The sequence below is a fragment of the Myotis daubentonii genome, chromosome 8, assembly GCF_963259705.1.
Source record: "Myotis daubentonii chromosome 8, mMyoDau2.1, whole genome shotgun sequence".
Classification (NCBI taxonomy): Eukaryota; Metazoa; Chordata; class Mammalia; order Chiroptera; family Vespertilionidae; genus Myotis; species Myotis daubentonii.
In genome coordinates, this window is record NC_081847.1 from 54,863,494 (window position 1) to 54,878,096 (window position 14,603).

Genomic DNA, 14,603 nt, shown 5'->3' on the forward strand with positions numbered 1-14,603 from the left:
TCTAACATGCTTTTTTAGCTTAACATTGGTTTAGAAAATTGATCCACACCAACACAGATCTAGCTCATTCATTTTTCTTCCTCTAAAGCAGCGGTTCTCAACCTGTGGGTCGCGACCCCTAAGACCATCCTGCATATCAGATATTTACATTACAATTCATAACAGTAGCAACATTAGTTATGAAGTAGCAACGAAAATAATTTTATGGTTGGGTCACAACATGAGGAACTGTATTTAAAGGGCCAGAAGGTTGAGAACCACTGCAAAAAGTATGCCAACATATGAGCCTATCACAAGTGTTTGTCCATCCTCCTGGGAAAGGAGGCTTTGAGTTGTTTCTAATTTTCCGCAGTTACAGACTTTGCTGTAGTGATCATTCCACTTGTACATTATTCCTGATGCACATTTCAGTCTCATTGAAAAAGTACTGTTTACTTTTTTGTTCAAATGATGTATCTTCACGGGGATTTCTTGCTAAGGTCCTGAGTTCTTGCTCTTTCTTTACCTGTGTATTGTAATTGGTGTCTGGAGCCTGGGGTGGCATGTGGTCTTATATGTGTACAAAAGGTTGTACATCTTTTCTCTTCTTGCTCCAAGCTTCTGTATGCTTACATAAAAGGAATCAGTGAGCATTTCCATATTTCTCCTAGGCAAGAACCCACCAGAGAAGCATAAAGCACCTTATAGCTGGAGGTTATGAAATCTTATGTCTGACGTCCACTAATTTTACAGGGAACCGGTTACTTCAGACATTCCCTCTGCTCTCTTGACATTGGGATGTTTCTGAAACACTGGTAATTTAATTAATAATCTTTCTTTTCCAATTACTGCTGGCAGTGTTATTTACTAGTTTCTGCTCTGAACTCTTTCTATTGTATTTTCCCATACAATAGAAAAGTTAACTGAAAATAAAGTGACTTCATGATACTATTTATTTTTTTTATTTTTTTAAATATATATTTTATTGATTTTTTACAGAGAGGAAGGGAGAGAGATAGAGAGTTAGAAACATCGATGAGAGAGGAACATCGATCAGCTGCCTCCTGCACATCTCCCACTGGGGATGTGCCCGCAACCCAGGTACATGCCCTTGACCGGAATCGAACCTGGGACCTTTCAGTCCGCAGGCCGACGCTCTATCCACTGAGCCAAACTGGTTTCGGCTTCATGATACTATTTAGTCAGAATAAAGATTACCTTTCATATTGTTCATCTTTCAGAACAATTCTTCTAGACATAGCTAGTGTAATCAGAGTAACAAAGCATATTGTAATGCTTCTATTAAAATTAATAAGGTGGGCTAGAGTTGCCCATGAAAAGATTTTTAGGTGAAGAAAGTATGGATTTTTAACTGCATCTTCCATATACAGTATAGTATACTCCTGGTACTTCATTAGTACCTAATGGCAGCCAGACAGGCTGTGTAGGTGATAGCCCTGCATGAGGACTCAGATTTCCAGTCTGACTTGAAGGTCTTCCTTGTCCACCCTTTCTCATAAGTCTGTGCATTGGAGGAATGGGCGGAGCATGTAAAGGAAACAGAATCAACCCCTCCCAGTCCCACCGTCCAGACACTTGGCAACAAATGGTGCTGAGATAGCTAGACAGCTACATGCAAAAGTATAAAGTTGGACCCCTACTTCATATCATACACAAAAAGTAATTCGAAATGGATCCTAGATCTATATGAAAGAGCTAAAACTATAAGACTCCTAGAAGAAAACATAGAGCTAAATCTTTGTGTTCTTGGGCACTAAAGCCCAGGTGCCAAGTGAAAAAAGTAAGTTGGACTATATCAGAATTAAAACTTGTATGCATCAAAGAACACCATCAAGAAAGTACAGTTAATGGGAGAAAATATTTGTAACATCGTGTTTGTAAATTACATGACTGACAAGGTCTTTGTATTCAGAATAATATAAACACTCTTATACCTTAACAATGAAAAAACAGATGACTAGTTAAAAAGTGGATGTAGGATCTGAATAAACGTTTCTCTAAAGAAGATGTGCAAGTGGCCAAAAGTGCATGAAAAGTAGTGCAACTTTTGAAACCAGTTCAGCATTTCATAGAAAATGCTAAACATACAGTTACCATATCACCCAGAAGAGACATATCCATAGAGATGGGAAGTAGATTAGTGGTTGCCAGGCTTGGAGCAGGGGAGATTGGTGGTGATTGCTATTGGGGTTTTTTGGGGGTGATGAAAATATTCTAAAATTAGATGTTGGCATAACTCTGAATTACTAAAAATGTGAATTGTATACTTTAAAGAAGTTAATTTTATGGCATGTGAATTATATCTTAACAAAACTGTTAGGTGAAGGTCAAACTCTGCTCATCAGTCATTACCTTCAGTGGGGGCTATTCAGATTCATGCTGCACACTGTGCCCAACTCCCTCTGTGCAGATGGGGCATGTCCCCAACTGTTTGGCTCTCTCCTCAGTGATTCCAAAAGCGCCATTAGAATACTTCTCAAAACAGTGCTTTTTGCAACCACTGGAAATATCCTGGCAAAGACCAGCTGGGATACATGAAGGTGTTTCAGGAGACTACTGACAGTTCTCTGGTGTTGGAGGAGAAGGCAGCATGGAGAGGGTGATGAGGCTAGAGAGCTATCCATTTTTTTAAAAATAAATCTTTATTGTTGAGATTATTACAGTTGTTCCTCTTTTTCCCCCCATAGCTCCCCTCCACCCGGTTCCCACCCCACCCCCTGCGCTTACCCCCCCCCCCCCAGTATATCCTCATCCATAGGTGTACGATTTTTGTCCAGTCTCTTCCCACACCCCCACACCCTCTTCTCCCCAAGAATTATTAGTCCACTCCCTCTCTATGCCCCGATTCTATTCTATTCACCAGTTTATCCTGTTCATCAGATTTTTATTCACTTGATAGATATGTATTTGTTGTCACTTTGTTGTTCATAATTTGTATCTTTACCTTTTTCTTCTTCTTCCTCTTCTTAAAGAATACCCTTCAGCATTTCATATAATACTGGTTTGGCAATGATGAACTCCTTTAGCTTTTTCTTATCTGTGAAGCTCTTTATCTGACCTTCAATTCTGAATGATAGCTTTGCTGGGTAGAGTAATCTTGGTTGTCGGTTCTTGCTGTTCATCACTTTGAATATTTCTTGCCACTCCCTTCTGGCCTGCAAAGTTTCTGTTGAGAAATAAGCTGACAATCGTATGGGTACTCACTTGTAGGTAACTAACTGTTTTTCTCTTGCTGCTTTTAATATTCTCTCTTTGTCTTTTGCCCTTGGCATTTTAATTATGATGTGTCTTGGTGTGGTCCTCTTCGGATTCCTTTTGTTTGGGGTTCTCTGTGCTTCCTGGACTTGTAAGTCTATTTCTTTCACCAGGTAGGGGAAGTTTTCTGTCATTATTTCTTCAAATAGGTTTTCAATATCTTGCTTTCTCTTTTCACCCCTATAATTTGGATGTTGGTACGCTTGAAGTTGTCCCAGAGGCTCCTTGCACTATCTTCATATTTTTGTATTCTTTTTCCTTTTGCTTTTCCAGTGTTTTTTGCTTCTTTGTATTTCAAATCTTTGACTTGATTCTTGGGATCCTCTAGTCTGCTGTTGGATCTCTGTATATTATTCTTTATTTCAGTCAGTGTATGCTTAATTTCTATTTGGTCCTTTTTCATATCCTTGAGGGTCTCACTATATTTTTCGGAGGTTTCTAGAAGATTCTTGAGTAACCTTATAACCGTGGTTTTGAACTCTATATCCAGTAGTTTGCTTTCCTCCATTTCTTTCATTTGTCATCTGTTTCTTTGTCTCCGCATTTTGGCTGTTTCCCTGTGTTGATAGAGTGGCCTTGTGTGGTAGGTGTCCTATAGGGCCCAGTGGCTCAGTCTCCCCAATCACCTGAGGAGGATACTCTTGGTGCACCCCTTTGTGGGCTGTGTACAAAGTCTTGTTGTAGTTAAGCCTTGATTGCTGTTGGTATCACTGGGAGGAATTGACCTCCAGGCCAATTGGCTGTGAGGACCAGCTGTGTCTACAATGGAAGAGCTGCTGTGCAGGAGACACCCTTATGGGGCAGGACTTGCTTCAGTGGCGCTTTGGCGCTCACTGAGTCTGCCCCCTGAGTGTGTCTCTTATGGATGTGAAGAGTTGTAATCAGGATGGTCTCACTCTGACCACTGGGTAGACTGGCTCTTGGATCTCCAAGGAGGTGCAAAGTCAGCCACTGCCTGAGGCCACCCAGCAAGAGCTACAGAGAGATCTGCAGATTCCTCCTCTTTGTTTGGGGTTTGGAGATGCCCAGATGAGGCACAGCTGTGAAGTAATGCAAGCTGCTGATGAGCCTTAGGCCTTCTTTTGGAAGCTCTGAGGTTCTCTGACCCACCTATAGTTTGACAGGTTTTTAGGTGGAAAAAGGCCAGGCCATTCGTATGCAAAAGCCTCTGTGCACACCTTGGGTGGGGTTTAAGTTGGGTGGGGTGTGGTCTCAGGGAATCACCAGAGCAGAGCAAATCACAGTGGCTGCCAGTCTGCTCTGCCTTGGAGTGGTCCCGGGGTCTGTGTCCCACGGCCATGCAGGAACAGTGAACACTGCAAGCACCTCTTCGAGAAAGCCGCCCTCACGTTCCGGCCTGATGCCAGACAGTCCAGCTTCTCTCCGTATGAGTCTGGGTCCCCAAATTCTCACCCGGAACTGGAGTTCAGAGCAGTTTGAGCTTGTTTCTCCCACCTGATTGAAAAATACAACTGCATACCCAAGTGCCAGCCCCTTTTGCACACGTGCCTTTGTACCTCCACACTTCCACAACTCTGCACCTCCTACCGGACTCAATGCGCTTTTCTCTTTCCTTCTAGTTGTAGAATTTCCACTCAGCCAGCCTTCCTGTGGTTCTGGATGATATTCATTTTGTCTTTTAGTTGTAGTTTTAATGTGGTTGTGCAAGGCAGCAAGTTCACGTGTGTACCTATGCCGCCATCTTGGTTGTCCCTGAGAGCTATCCATTCTTAAGGTTGTACTTTAGTAAATGGAGCATGAACAATGGGAACTGTCAAAGGTTTGGGGTAGTGAATTGCTGGGACCCATCCCAAGAGGAGGATTTGGCCACACATTTCCCAAATTCATATTGTGGAAGACATTTTGGTAACGTGGGGAAGGATGATTTGGAGAGAAATGAGGCTGGAGGCGGGAGACTGATGCTATGGGTGAGACCAGAGGAGGGTTGGAGCCAGGCCCATGTGTCTCGGAGGTATGACCTGCGCTTGGTGATCAGTGATGGATGAGTGCAGGAGAGGAGTCAATGGCATTATTTATAGGTGATGGCTATACCTCGAAGATTCAGACGGTGATGGATCATGGGTGAGTGGTGCATTGGGCCACGAGGACTGAGGTTGGAGCCCCGCACCAGCATTCAAGGCGACTGCATAAAGAGGGGCGCAGTTCAGTAAATACCAGAAACATGTTCCAGTGGCCCACTTAATTTAGCTTGTTGATTGTACAGAAAAAAACTAGAATAAAAGATGATTGTTCCTTCAGTGGAAATTCATCCATTGGTGTGTTGTTTATAGAATAGACTAGAGCACATTTGTCAGTACCATGAAGCCTACGAAAGAGGTCTCCAGTTAATCATGGGAGATTGGCTTAAATATCCATGGAATGTGTGTCAGAAAATACGAAAGTAGCCTTTAAAAAAGATTGACATTAGCCACATGTTAGTAGTGTAACAGTTCATAGTAGGTTATAAGTAAATAAAAGTTTTACTTAGCATCAAATTAATCTATTCAGGTTTTAACCTAAAAAATGAGAGAAAGCACCTACCGTACCTATGCTCTCCAATGCCATTGCACGATGTTGCTCTAGGTGAGGAAATTGATCATGATACGTGCCATACCTGGGAATTGTTTTGTTTTCTGAAATGCTTTTATTCTATCAGAAATATTTAAATGCAGAAATTATAAGAGTTTTCTGTCAGTCTTTGTTAATTTGCTATTTGAATGCTTGAATGTTCCAAATCTAATTTCATAGGTTTATTGAAGATTGATTTTTTCTTTGGGTTACTACATATTATGATGTGAATTTTAAAAATTGTCTTAGAGATAGTATGAATTGTAAATCTATTACTATGTATTATATTCCTTTTATAGTATTTTATTGTTACTTTTTTTCTGTTTTCATTTATTTTATATTTTAGAAGTAATATACAGTTGACCACTGAACAACACAGAGGTTAAGTCTCCACAAAGTCGAAAATCCATAACTTTTGACTCCCCCAAAGCTTAGTTGTCCCTTGGCATCCACCAGGGATCTGTTCCAGAACCCTCAATAGATACTAAAATGCATGACTGCTCAAGTCCCCTCTGTAGAATGGCATAGAACAATGCATGTGGTCCTCAGGCCCTTCCCCTCTACCTCCCCCACCCACATCTACAATCCCAACAACAGATCAGAAACAGTGCAGGTGTTTACTGAGAAAAATCTGTGCATAAGTGGACCCCATAGGTCACACTCGTGTTGTTCAAGGGTCAACTATAAATTGAGGGGAAAGAAAAACCAAATAGTAAAAAATAATTTTCCTTTTTTGTTTTGTAGGGATTTGTCTTGGCTGTTACTATCATGAGGGAAGCAATGGACGAATTTCGGCGTTTTCAGCGAGACAAGGAAGTAAATTCACAACTTTACAGCAAGCTCACAGTAAGAGGTTAGCAAGACACCTTTAATCCAGGTCATCATTTGTCCAATGTAATTATCATTTTAGAGTGAACATAAATGAAGGAAAACACGTCTTAATTCTATTATTGAAAATAGTATTATGTGATTGCATATGATATCTAATTTCTTTGAATAATTAGGGCATTCACAAGTGCCTTGTTTACTGGGGAAATTTGAAAGTCACTTTCAAAGCTGGAACTGGACACATGCTCAGAAAAGACCTGAGAAGGTCTTTTGCCCCTGGACACATGCTCAGAAAAGACCTGAGAAGGTCTTTTGCCCCTGGCCAACGTCTAGGCTCAGTGCTAGCAGAGGTGCAGCCTATGGCCGAGTTATAAACAGCCTGGCTAAGTGCTGGAGTCCTCAGCACAGAGCCTATCTGCACAGATACTCTGTCCCTCTCTCCTACCCTCGCTGCTTCACTCTGTCTCTTCCTTTCCTCCTTCTTCCCCTTCCCCCTCTTCTTATCTCTTTCTCTCTCTCTTTCCCCCCCACTGTACCCCTCTCCCTCCATCCCTTTTCTTATATGCAAGGAAATCTCTTTTAGAAACCGCATATGACAGAGAATACACACTTTACAAAAATGAGTTTAGCAAAGTCACTAAACATACAGCTACAGCATCTGACAAGAAACAAAGTGTAGCCCGTTCACAGAAGACATTAAGAAAAATTATTTACAAGGATTTACTAGACAAGGACTAAATCAATTGCCTTAAATATGCTCAAGGAGCTAAAGGAAATGAATTGCTAAAAGATTAGGAGAATGAAGTATTAACAATTACAGAATGTCAATTAAAGTATAGAATGATTGAAAAAGAAGCGAAAGGAAAATTCTGGAGCTGAAAAGTTCAATAAATTAAAAGAAAAAAAATCACAAGTGAGTTTCAGTAGCAGATTAGAGTAATCAGAAGAAACTGTCAATGAACTTGAACCTGGGTCCTATGAATGTCCAGTCTGAGGGGCAGAAGGAAGAATTAGAAAAATAAATAAATCTTAGGAGACTTATGGGATGGCAGCAAGTGTGCTAATATACACATAATGGGATCTTAGGAGCAGAGGAGAGAGAAAGTGTAGAAAAATATTTGAAGGAATAATGATCATTAACTTCCCAAACTTGATAAAGGACATGAATCTACAGATTCAGAAAGTTTAATGAAACCTTGGAAAGGCAAATGCATGGAGAGCCACATGGATACGTTGTAGTTAGACTATGTTGAAACCCAATGAACAAGAGGACACTGAGAGCAGCCACTTGTCACATAAGAGAGGAGGGGTCCTCAGTAAGAAGATGAAAAATCAGCAGGAGGAACATGGTGATATTTTTAAAATAGTAAATGAAAAACTTTCCCATGGAGAATTCTGTACTCAGTAAAATTATTCAAAAATGAGGGAGAAATTAAGGCATTCTCAGATAAACTTAGAATTGGAAATAGGAATGCAAGCAAATTCACACATGCCCATGTTCACTGCAGCACCATTTACAGTTGCCAAAGGGTGCTAACAACCTACATGTCCATCAGTGGATGAGTGGGTAAACAAAATTTTGCTGTATTCGTGTACCTGAATGTTACTAAACCAGCACATTTGATTAAAATGAGATATGATAGAACATGGATGAACCTTGAGAATACCATGCTATATGAAAGAAGCTAGACACAAAAGGCCACACACTGTATGGTTTCATTTACAGAAATGTACAGAGTAGGTGAAGTGATGGGGATAGCATGCAGATTGTGTTTGTCATGCCTGGGAGGTAGAGGAGGGGGTTTGAAGGTCCCTTCAGTGGTGATGAGTGTTTGGAACCTGATGGAGTTGGTTGTAGGATACTGAATATACTGAGGGCCACTGAACTATCAATGTTAAAATGGCTGATTTTTTATATCACTTTCACCTAAAAATGGAATATAATATTGAGGAAGACATACTAATATTATGTCTTTCACACTTCTGAGATGTTTGAAGTAAAAATACGTTAAAAACATTTTTTAGTAGAATTATTTTAAGAACTCTAGGAAATACATCTTTTAAAAAATTGGTCATCGATACTGGTGATCCATGAAATTGACATTTTTCATGCAGTTGATAATTTTTGCTATTTTTTACTTTCTTGTGTGTGTCAGATAACATTCATAATATGCATTCACATAACCACCATCCAAGGGAGGTTGGTATTACCTCCAGGTTACAGATGAGAAACCTGAGGCACATGCTGAACCATCTGCCCTGTCAGGTGCTTGATAGAGCTCAGGTTGGAGCCCAGACCATTCTGACTCTAAGCCTAGTGTTCTTTCAACTGCAGTGCATTGCTTGGTGGTTGGTTATTTTGATGCAAGTGATTGACAAGTAAAGTCTAGAATGTGAAAAAATACAGTTATGTTTATAGGGCATAATTTAACATTTATTTTGTTGTCAAGAATGTTTGTCGCTCTGCTTCTTAATTTCTAATATTTCACAGTTATCTGTTCTTTGAATGGCATTGATGAGTGTGTAATTGACTGGTTTGTTGTATCATATTTACAACATTTGAACTTTTTGTGTTAGGAGTTCTTAAACACTCTTGTAGAACTACACTGGGAAAACATCCTATAGTTTGCTTTTTGTTTTTTTAAAGGAAAGCCACTTCTATTTCAAGTCTATTTCTGTCTTAAAGGTGCTTTGTTTGGAAGCAGAGACTACTTTGACTGATAGATGATCTCAGTGAATACTGGAATACTTTAGTTAGCCCTTTGTTTTATTGCCCGAGAAGCTGCTTTTCTTGTGTGGGAATTTTCCATGTCTGCCACTGCTCTTTTCCTTCCTTCTCCTTGTTTATGACTGCCTTTATTATTCACTGTCTCCTAATAGCGTCAGAGGCAGAGGCAGAGGCAGAGGCAGGGGCAGGGAGGAGAGCATGAAACAGGTGCTCCTGGGTGTTGGCAGTTTTTGCAGAGTTCCTAATGAAGAGGAGTATAAATTGTGTGGCCATTCTATTTTCACATTCTTGGAATCAATGCAATATTTTTTCCTACTTACAGGGAGAGGTGTATAAATTGAATGCCTTGGTAATTATCCAGTTGGCTAGTTCACAATTCAATTCCACAAATGTTTACTAAGTACTCACTATGTCTTAGGCACTGTGATAACCTCATGGGATTCAAACACGAATAAGTCCTGAACTGTGCTTCTTAAAGAGCTCATGCAGTATTTTAGTAGACAGGACAAACCTGGAGGTCTTTGTGTATTTGTATTTACTTTAATCAGCCACCAAATCTCAGCAGGGTTCAGTCGTATCAAGCACTACCTGTATATTTTCCAGTGTTATACCTAAAGCTAACATGAAATATTATATTTAGGAATGGAATTTATTAGAAATGGAATTACTCTGTTCTATGGTTTTTTTGTGATGGTTGTTTCCCAGTATATCTTAAGTCTTTCTTTTAATAGAAAAGAAAGTCTGCTGTCTTTGAACCTTATGTAAATTGTGTGTGAGAGAGAATGTGGGAGGACATGTCCATATTTACATGTTTCTTGTGTTTCAGTCTCCTTCCAAAAGAAGCCTTGTTCACAGGGAGTACAAAAAGGGACTGTTCTCTGTTCCTCTGTGGTTGCGTGGCTTGGATCCCTATCAGTACTGTGTTGTTGCTACTTGTAAAACTCTTATTCTGTTCTTTTATAGTTAAAACATTTATAAAATGTCTCTGTGAAATTTTGTGATCTTTTAGTAAAATTTACTTCATTTGTGAGTTATAATTATCCCTTTAAAAATCAAGAGATTTTTAAATCCCTCTTTAGTGCCTCTTATATATTGTTTATGCATTATACACACTTTCACAGAGGAAATCATAAATGTAACTGATTTTATGAGATACTATATTTTCTACTTGGCAAGAAGGATTTCCTTTTGTGACAGTCATATTTGAAGATAGTTTTTTTTAATAGTATACTCAAGTGTCAGCTGAATTTCCCCATCAGAAAGTGCTTAGCAGCTGATGCACTTGGAAGTAATCAGAGTTGATTGCTGCGATCCGTATGCAGAGAAGCAGTGATGACTCTTCGCACATTATTGATGTGCTGTCGTCTCTTGTTCGTCCACTCTTGTGACAGCACAGATGAAATACAGCCCTGGATATTGGGAAGTCATTTGTGGATGTTTTATTTTATGTAGTCAAAGCAGTGCTTTGGTGCACATGCTCAGCTTTTCACATATTCATCTCATATCCTCCCTTTTGTGAAGTAGACTTAAGTCATCTTTCTTGTCTGTGGTCTGAGCAGCATTTGAAAAGAATCCATTCCAGTATTTTTCAAGAATATTTAGCAAACATTGTGTTTTTACTATACAGTGATATTTATTGCCTGCTATATATGTCAGGCACAAGCACACACTTAAGATTTACTCTTTCATTTGTTTAGGACCGGATATGTATACTCAGGACTAGGTACATGTATGCAGGAGTAGATGTATATACCCACTGTCTCATGGTCAGTACGTTTTTCTAGGTCATCCTGAGAGGATCTATGAATTAATTTCTTCATGATACTCATACATTGGTTTTTATTACATCGTCTGGAACACCTGAAATATGACTAAAATCACTTGCTGGCTAACCCAGAGCCTCTTCTCACACATGTAAGGGCTGTGTGTGTGTACGCCTGGTGGCATCTGGTATTTCCTTTTGGTGACTGGTGTTGCTCTGATGATACTATGGTCTCTCAGCTCCGTGTGCACAACTGCTGTTTCCTCAAGGCTGAGCAGAGTAATTGGCACATGTAGGCACTCGGTAAGTGCAATATTAAGTAAATGAGGAACTTCCAGGTTAGTTATGAAAAGTTTTCATCCTGATAGATGTTGTCAGAGAGCTGCCAGTGAGACTGCAACAGTCTGCACCAGCATGCCCATGTGTGGTCAGCCGGCCCGTGCAACCCTCACCTGGTGTCCTGGACCACTTAAAATAGAACGCTCTTTAACTCACCAGCTTGGTTGGTGAAAAAGGTTCTCATTTTGCTTGCTACTTACCTTTTAGCATTTCATTGTTCGTTTTTAATCTTTTATACAAGTTTATTCATCTTTTTTCCTATTTCCACTTTTTTGCCTTGTTATAATTTATTTATAAGAGAAGTTTATGACATGGCAGATATATTTATCTTGTTTGACTAATTTTTAAAATCTTTTTTAGAGGTAAATTTATAATTTTTATGGATGCAAACCTTTTTGATTGTTTTTGTGTTTTGTTTTTTTACTTTAACCTTAGGTAGTTCTTTTAACCCCAATATAGTGTAGATATTTTTATTTTCTAACAGTGTTGCAATTTTACACTTAAAGTATGTATTACATTGGGACGGGATCTAACTTTTCTTTTTCCCAAATGGTCAGTTAGTTGTTTTAAAACCAGTTATTAAGTTCTTTTCTCAGACCTTTGAGAAATATGTAGATTTGTTTGGGCCCTTTCATCTGTCTTCTGTTCTGCTTTACTGATTCATCCAGATCTCCATGCCAGTTTTAAGAAATGTTCCTTCATGGAACATTTTAGTAGCTTGGGAAACCTCTCCTCCCTCCTTACCTCCTTCCTTCACTGGTTATGTTTCTCTTTCATGTTTTTTTCTTATTTTCTCTGAGAAACCTAAGGCACGATAACTATAAGATTACTGAGACAGTTTCTTCCTGCTCCTGTATTGGACCAATGACATGGAACCCTTAGCAGGAACCTGACGCAGTCCTGCTGTCTCCATCTATTGATTTTCTCCTTCTCCCACCAGGGCTCATACCACTCTCCACACTCAGGAGTAATTGAGAAGGAAGCCATCACCGTATAGATTATTGAACATAGAGGAAACAGGGACTACGGACAATTCCAAACTAAGGCTGGCTCGTATCCCTCTTGATGCCGGCGTAACCACACAGACTCTCGTAGGAGGACATTGGTGGGAGTGTGCATTTGTAGGCCCATGAGAGAGGGAGACCGCTGCATTGTATATCTTCTGATTTTAGTCTTAGAGCCATTTATATTAACGGTCCTGACCTTTGGTAGATATTTAAGAGGCCTGTCTAGCTGCAGAAAACAGAGATTACAAACTTCCCTTAGGCAGATAGTGGTGGGCTTGACCAAGACTTTGAGGGGTGTCTTTATCGTCTAATACCATCTAATGTTCATTTGTATCTGTTAGTTGATAAAATAGTTAATGTTGAGGTACTTATTAAATTTTTCAAATTGTATACTTTTCTACCAAATATTTATCTGGTGAATGTAGTGGATTGCTATTGGTACTTATTTCAGTGTTTAGTTCTGCATATCACTTTAGTTCTGCACATTGGTAGGTAAAAGAGTCTGTGTGGGTAGCCTCTGCAGGTAGCTTCTGGACTCTGCTGGTCATTACACAGGTGGTGTGGACTGTTTTAGCAAGTGAGACTAGAGGGGAAGTGGTTGGCTAGCACAGCTGATCCAGTGAATAACAGTGTTTTATCTTTAAATGTTTCTTACCATACTGTAATATATTATGATTTCAGTGTTCTTCCTAAAGCTAATTCTTTGTTTACAATAGAACAGGAGAAAGAATTGATTCTGTTGAATTTGAGCATTTAAATTTTTTTGTTATTGCTAAAGAATGTTTTTAAAAACCTCATTAATTGTCCTTGTCAGTGGTTCAGAGGTTAGAGCAGCAACCCTTGAACTAAAGGGTCTCAGGTTTGATTCCTTGTCAAGGGCATGGACCTGGGTTGCAGGTTCGATCCCTGGCCCCTGTTGGGGTGCAGGAAAGACAATCAACATGTCTTTCACATCCACATTTCTCTCTCTCTCTCTCTCTCTCTCTCTCTCTCTCTCTCTCTCTCACCCTCACCCTCATTCTCACTCTCTCTTTCTCTTTCTCTCCTCCATGAGGATACGATTTTGCCCATTTCATTCCCACTTTTATCCCCAGCAAATCCTGGGGAAGAGGGCCTGGCCCTGAGTGACGTTAAGCAGAAGCCTGTGCAGCTGCCCAGCTTCAGCAGGGTGGGTCTCAGCCTGAGCGCAGTCTGGGCCTGTGTGTCCCAGGACTAGCATCATGTGACTTGGTCTGTGTACTCATCACTGAACTTGTGGAGCCTCAGATGTTCATCTTGTGCATTGTACTTACTGTGAGCATCCTCGCTCTGCCCCTTGCCCTTCTCACTGCGCCTCAGGATTCAGGTTCCTTCCTCATCCACAGCTTTCATCTCCAAACTCCTTACTGAGAATGGCTCACCTCTGAGAGTCTTATTTCCTCTGCAGTGGCTGTGCTTCTCCATAGCCTTGAGGCCACTTGACCTGGAGGCGGGGTCCCTTCCTGTCTTTACAGCTTATTCTTTTTGTACCTGACTCAGCTCTTTCAGACACCAGTCCACTGATCTTATACCTTAGCACTTTCTTGCCCCTTTGATGTTCTAGTCCAGTGGTCGGCAAACTCATTAGTCAACAGAGCCAAATATCAACAGTACTTCTTCAAAATAGACTTGCCCAGGCCGAAAACCGACTTCTGTGCATGGGCCACGAAGTTTCAATTGCACTGTACGCGCGCCCGCACGTGGTATTTTGTGGAAGAGCCACACTCAAGGGGCCAAAGAGCCGCATGTGGCTCGCGAGCCATGGTTTGCCAACCACGGTTCTAGTCGATTAAGTCCAGTATATCTTTTTTTTTAAACAAAGGCTTGTGGTATCCTAATAACTGTTTACCCAACTCAAAGATTTTCTGTTACGTTTCTCCTGTGTTGCTGCTTCTTATGTTTTTTTTTTTCTTTTTCAGTTTTAGGCTTTACATTATAAATAAATAAATTAATATATATATATATATACACACACACACACACACACACACACACACACACACACATACACATACATCCATGTTGTGTAAATTTTATGTCGGTGCAATGTACAGGTCTGAGTACTTTTCTTGCATGTGGATGTCCCGTTGTTTCTAGC

The 14,603-nt window shown here is 40.2% G+C and overlaps 1 protein-coding gene across 11 annotated transcripts in view; it reads left to right on the forward strand.

Annotated features, from left to right (window-relative positions):
- The window catches only part of ATP9B (ATPase phospholipid transporting 9B (putative)), a 146,483-nt gene that overhangs the window by 20,344 nt on the left and 111,536 nt on the right, over window positions 1-14,603 (forward strand). For all 11 annotated transcript variants that reach the window (XM_059706409.1, XM_059706408.1, XM_059706412.1 and 8 more), the window contains one exon: window positions 6,568-6,676. In XM_059706409.1, coding sequence (XP_059562392.1) covers window positions 6,568-6,676 — 109 coding nt within the window. The remainder of the gene's footprint in view (window positions 1-6,567; window positions 6,677-14,603) is intronic.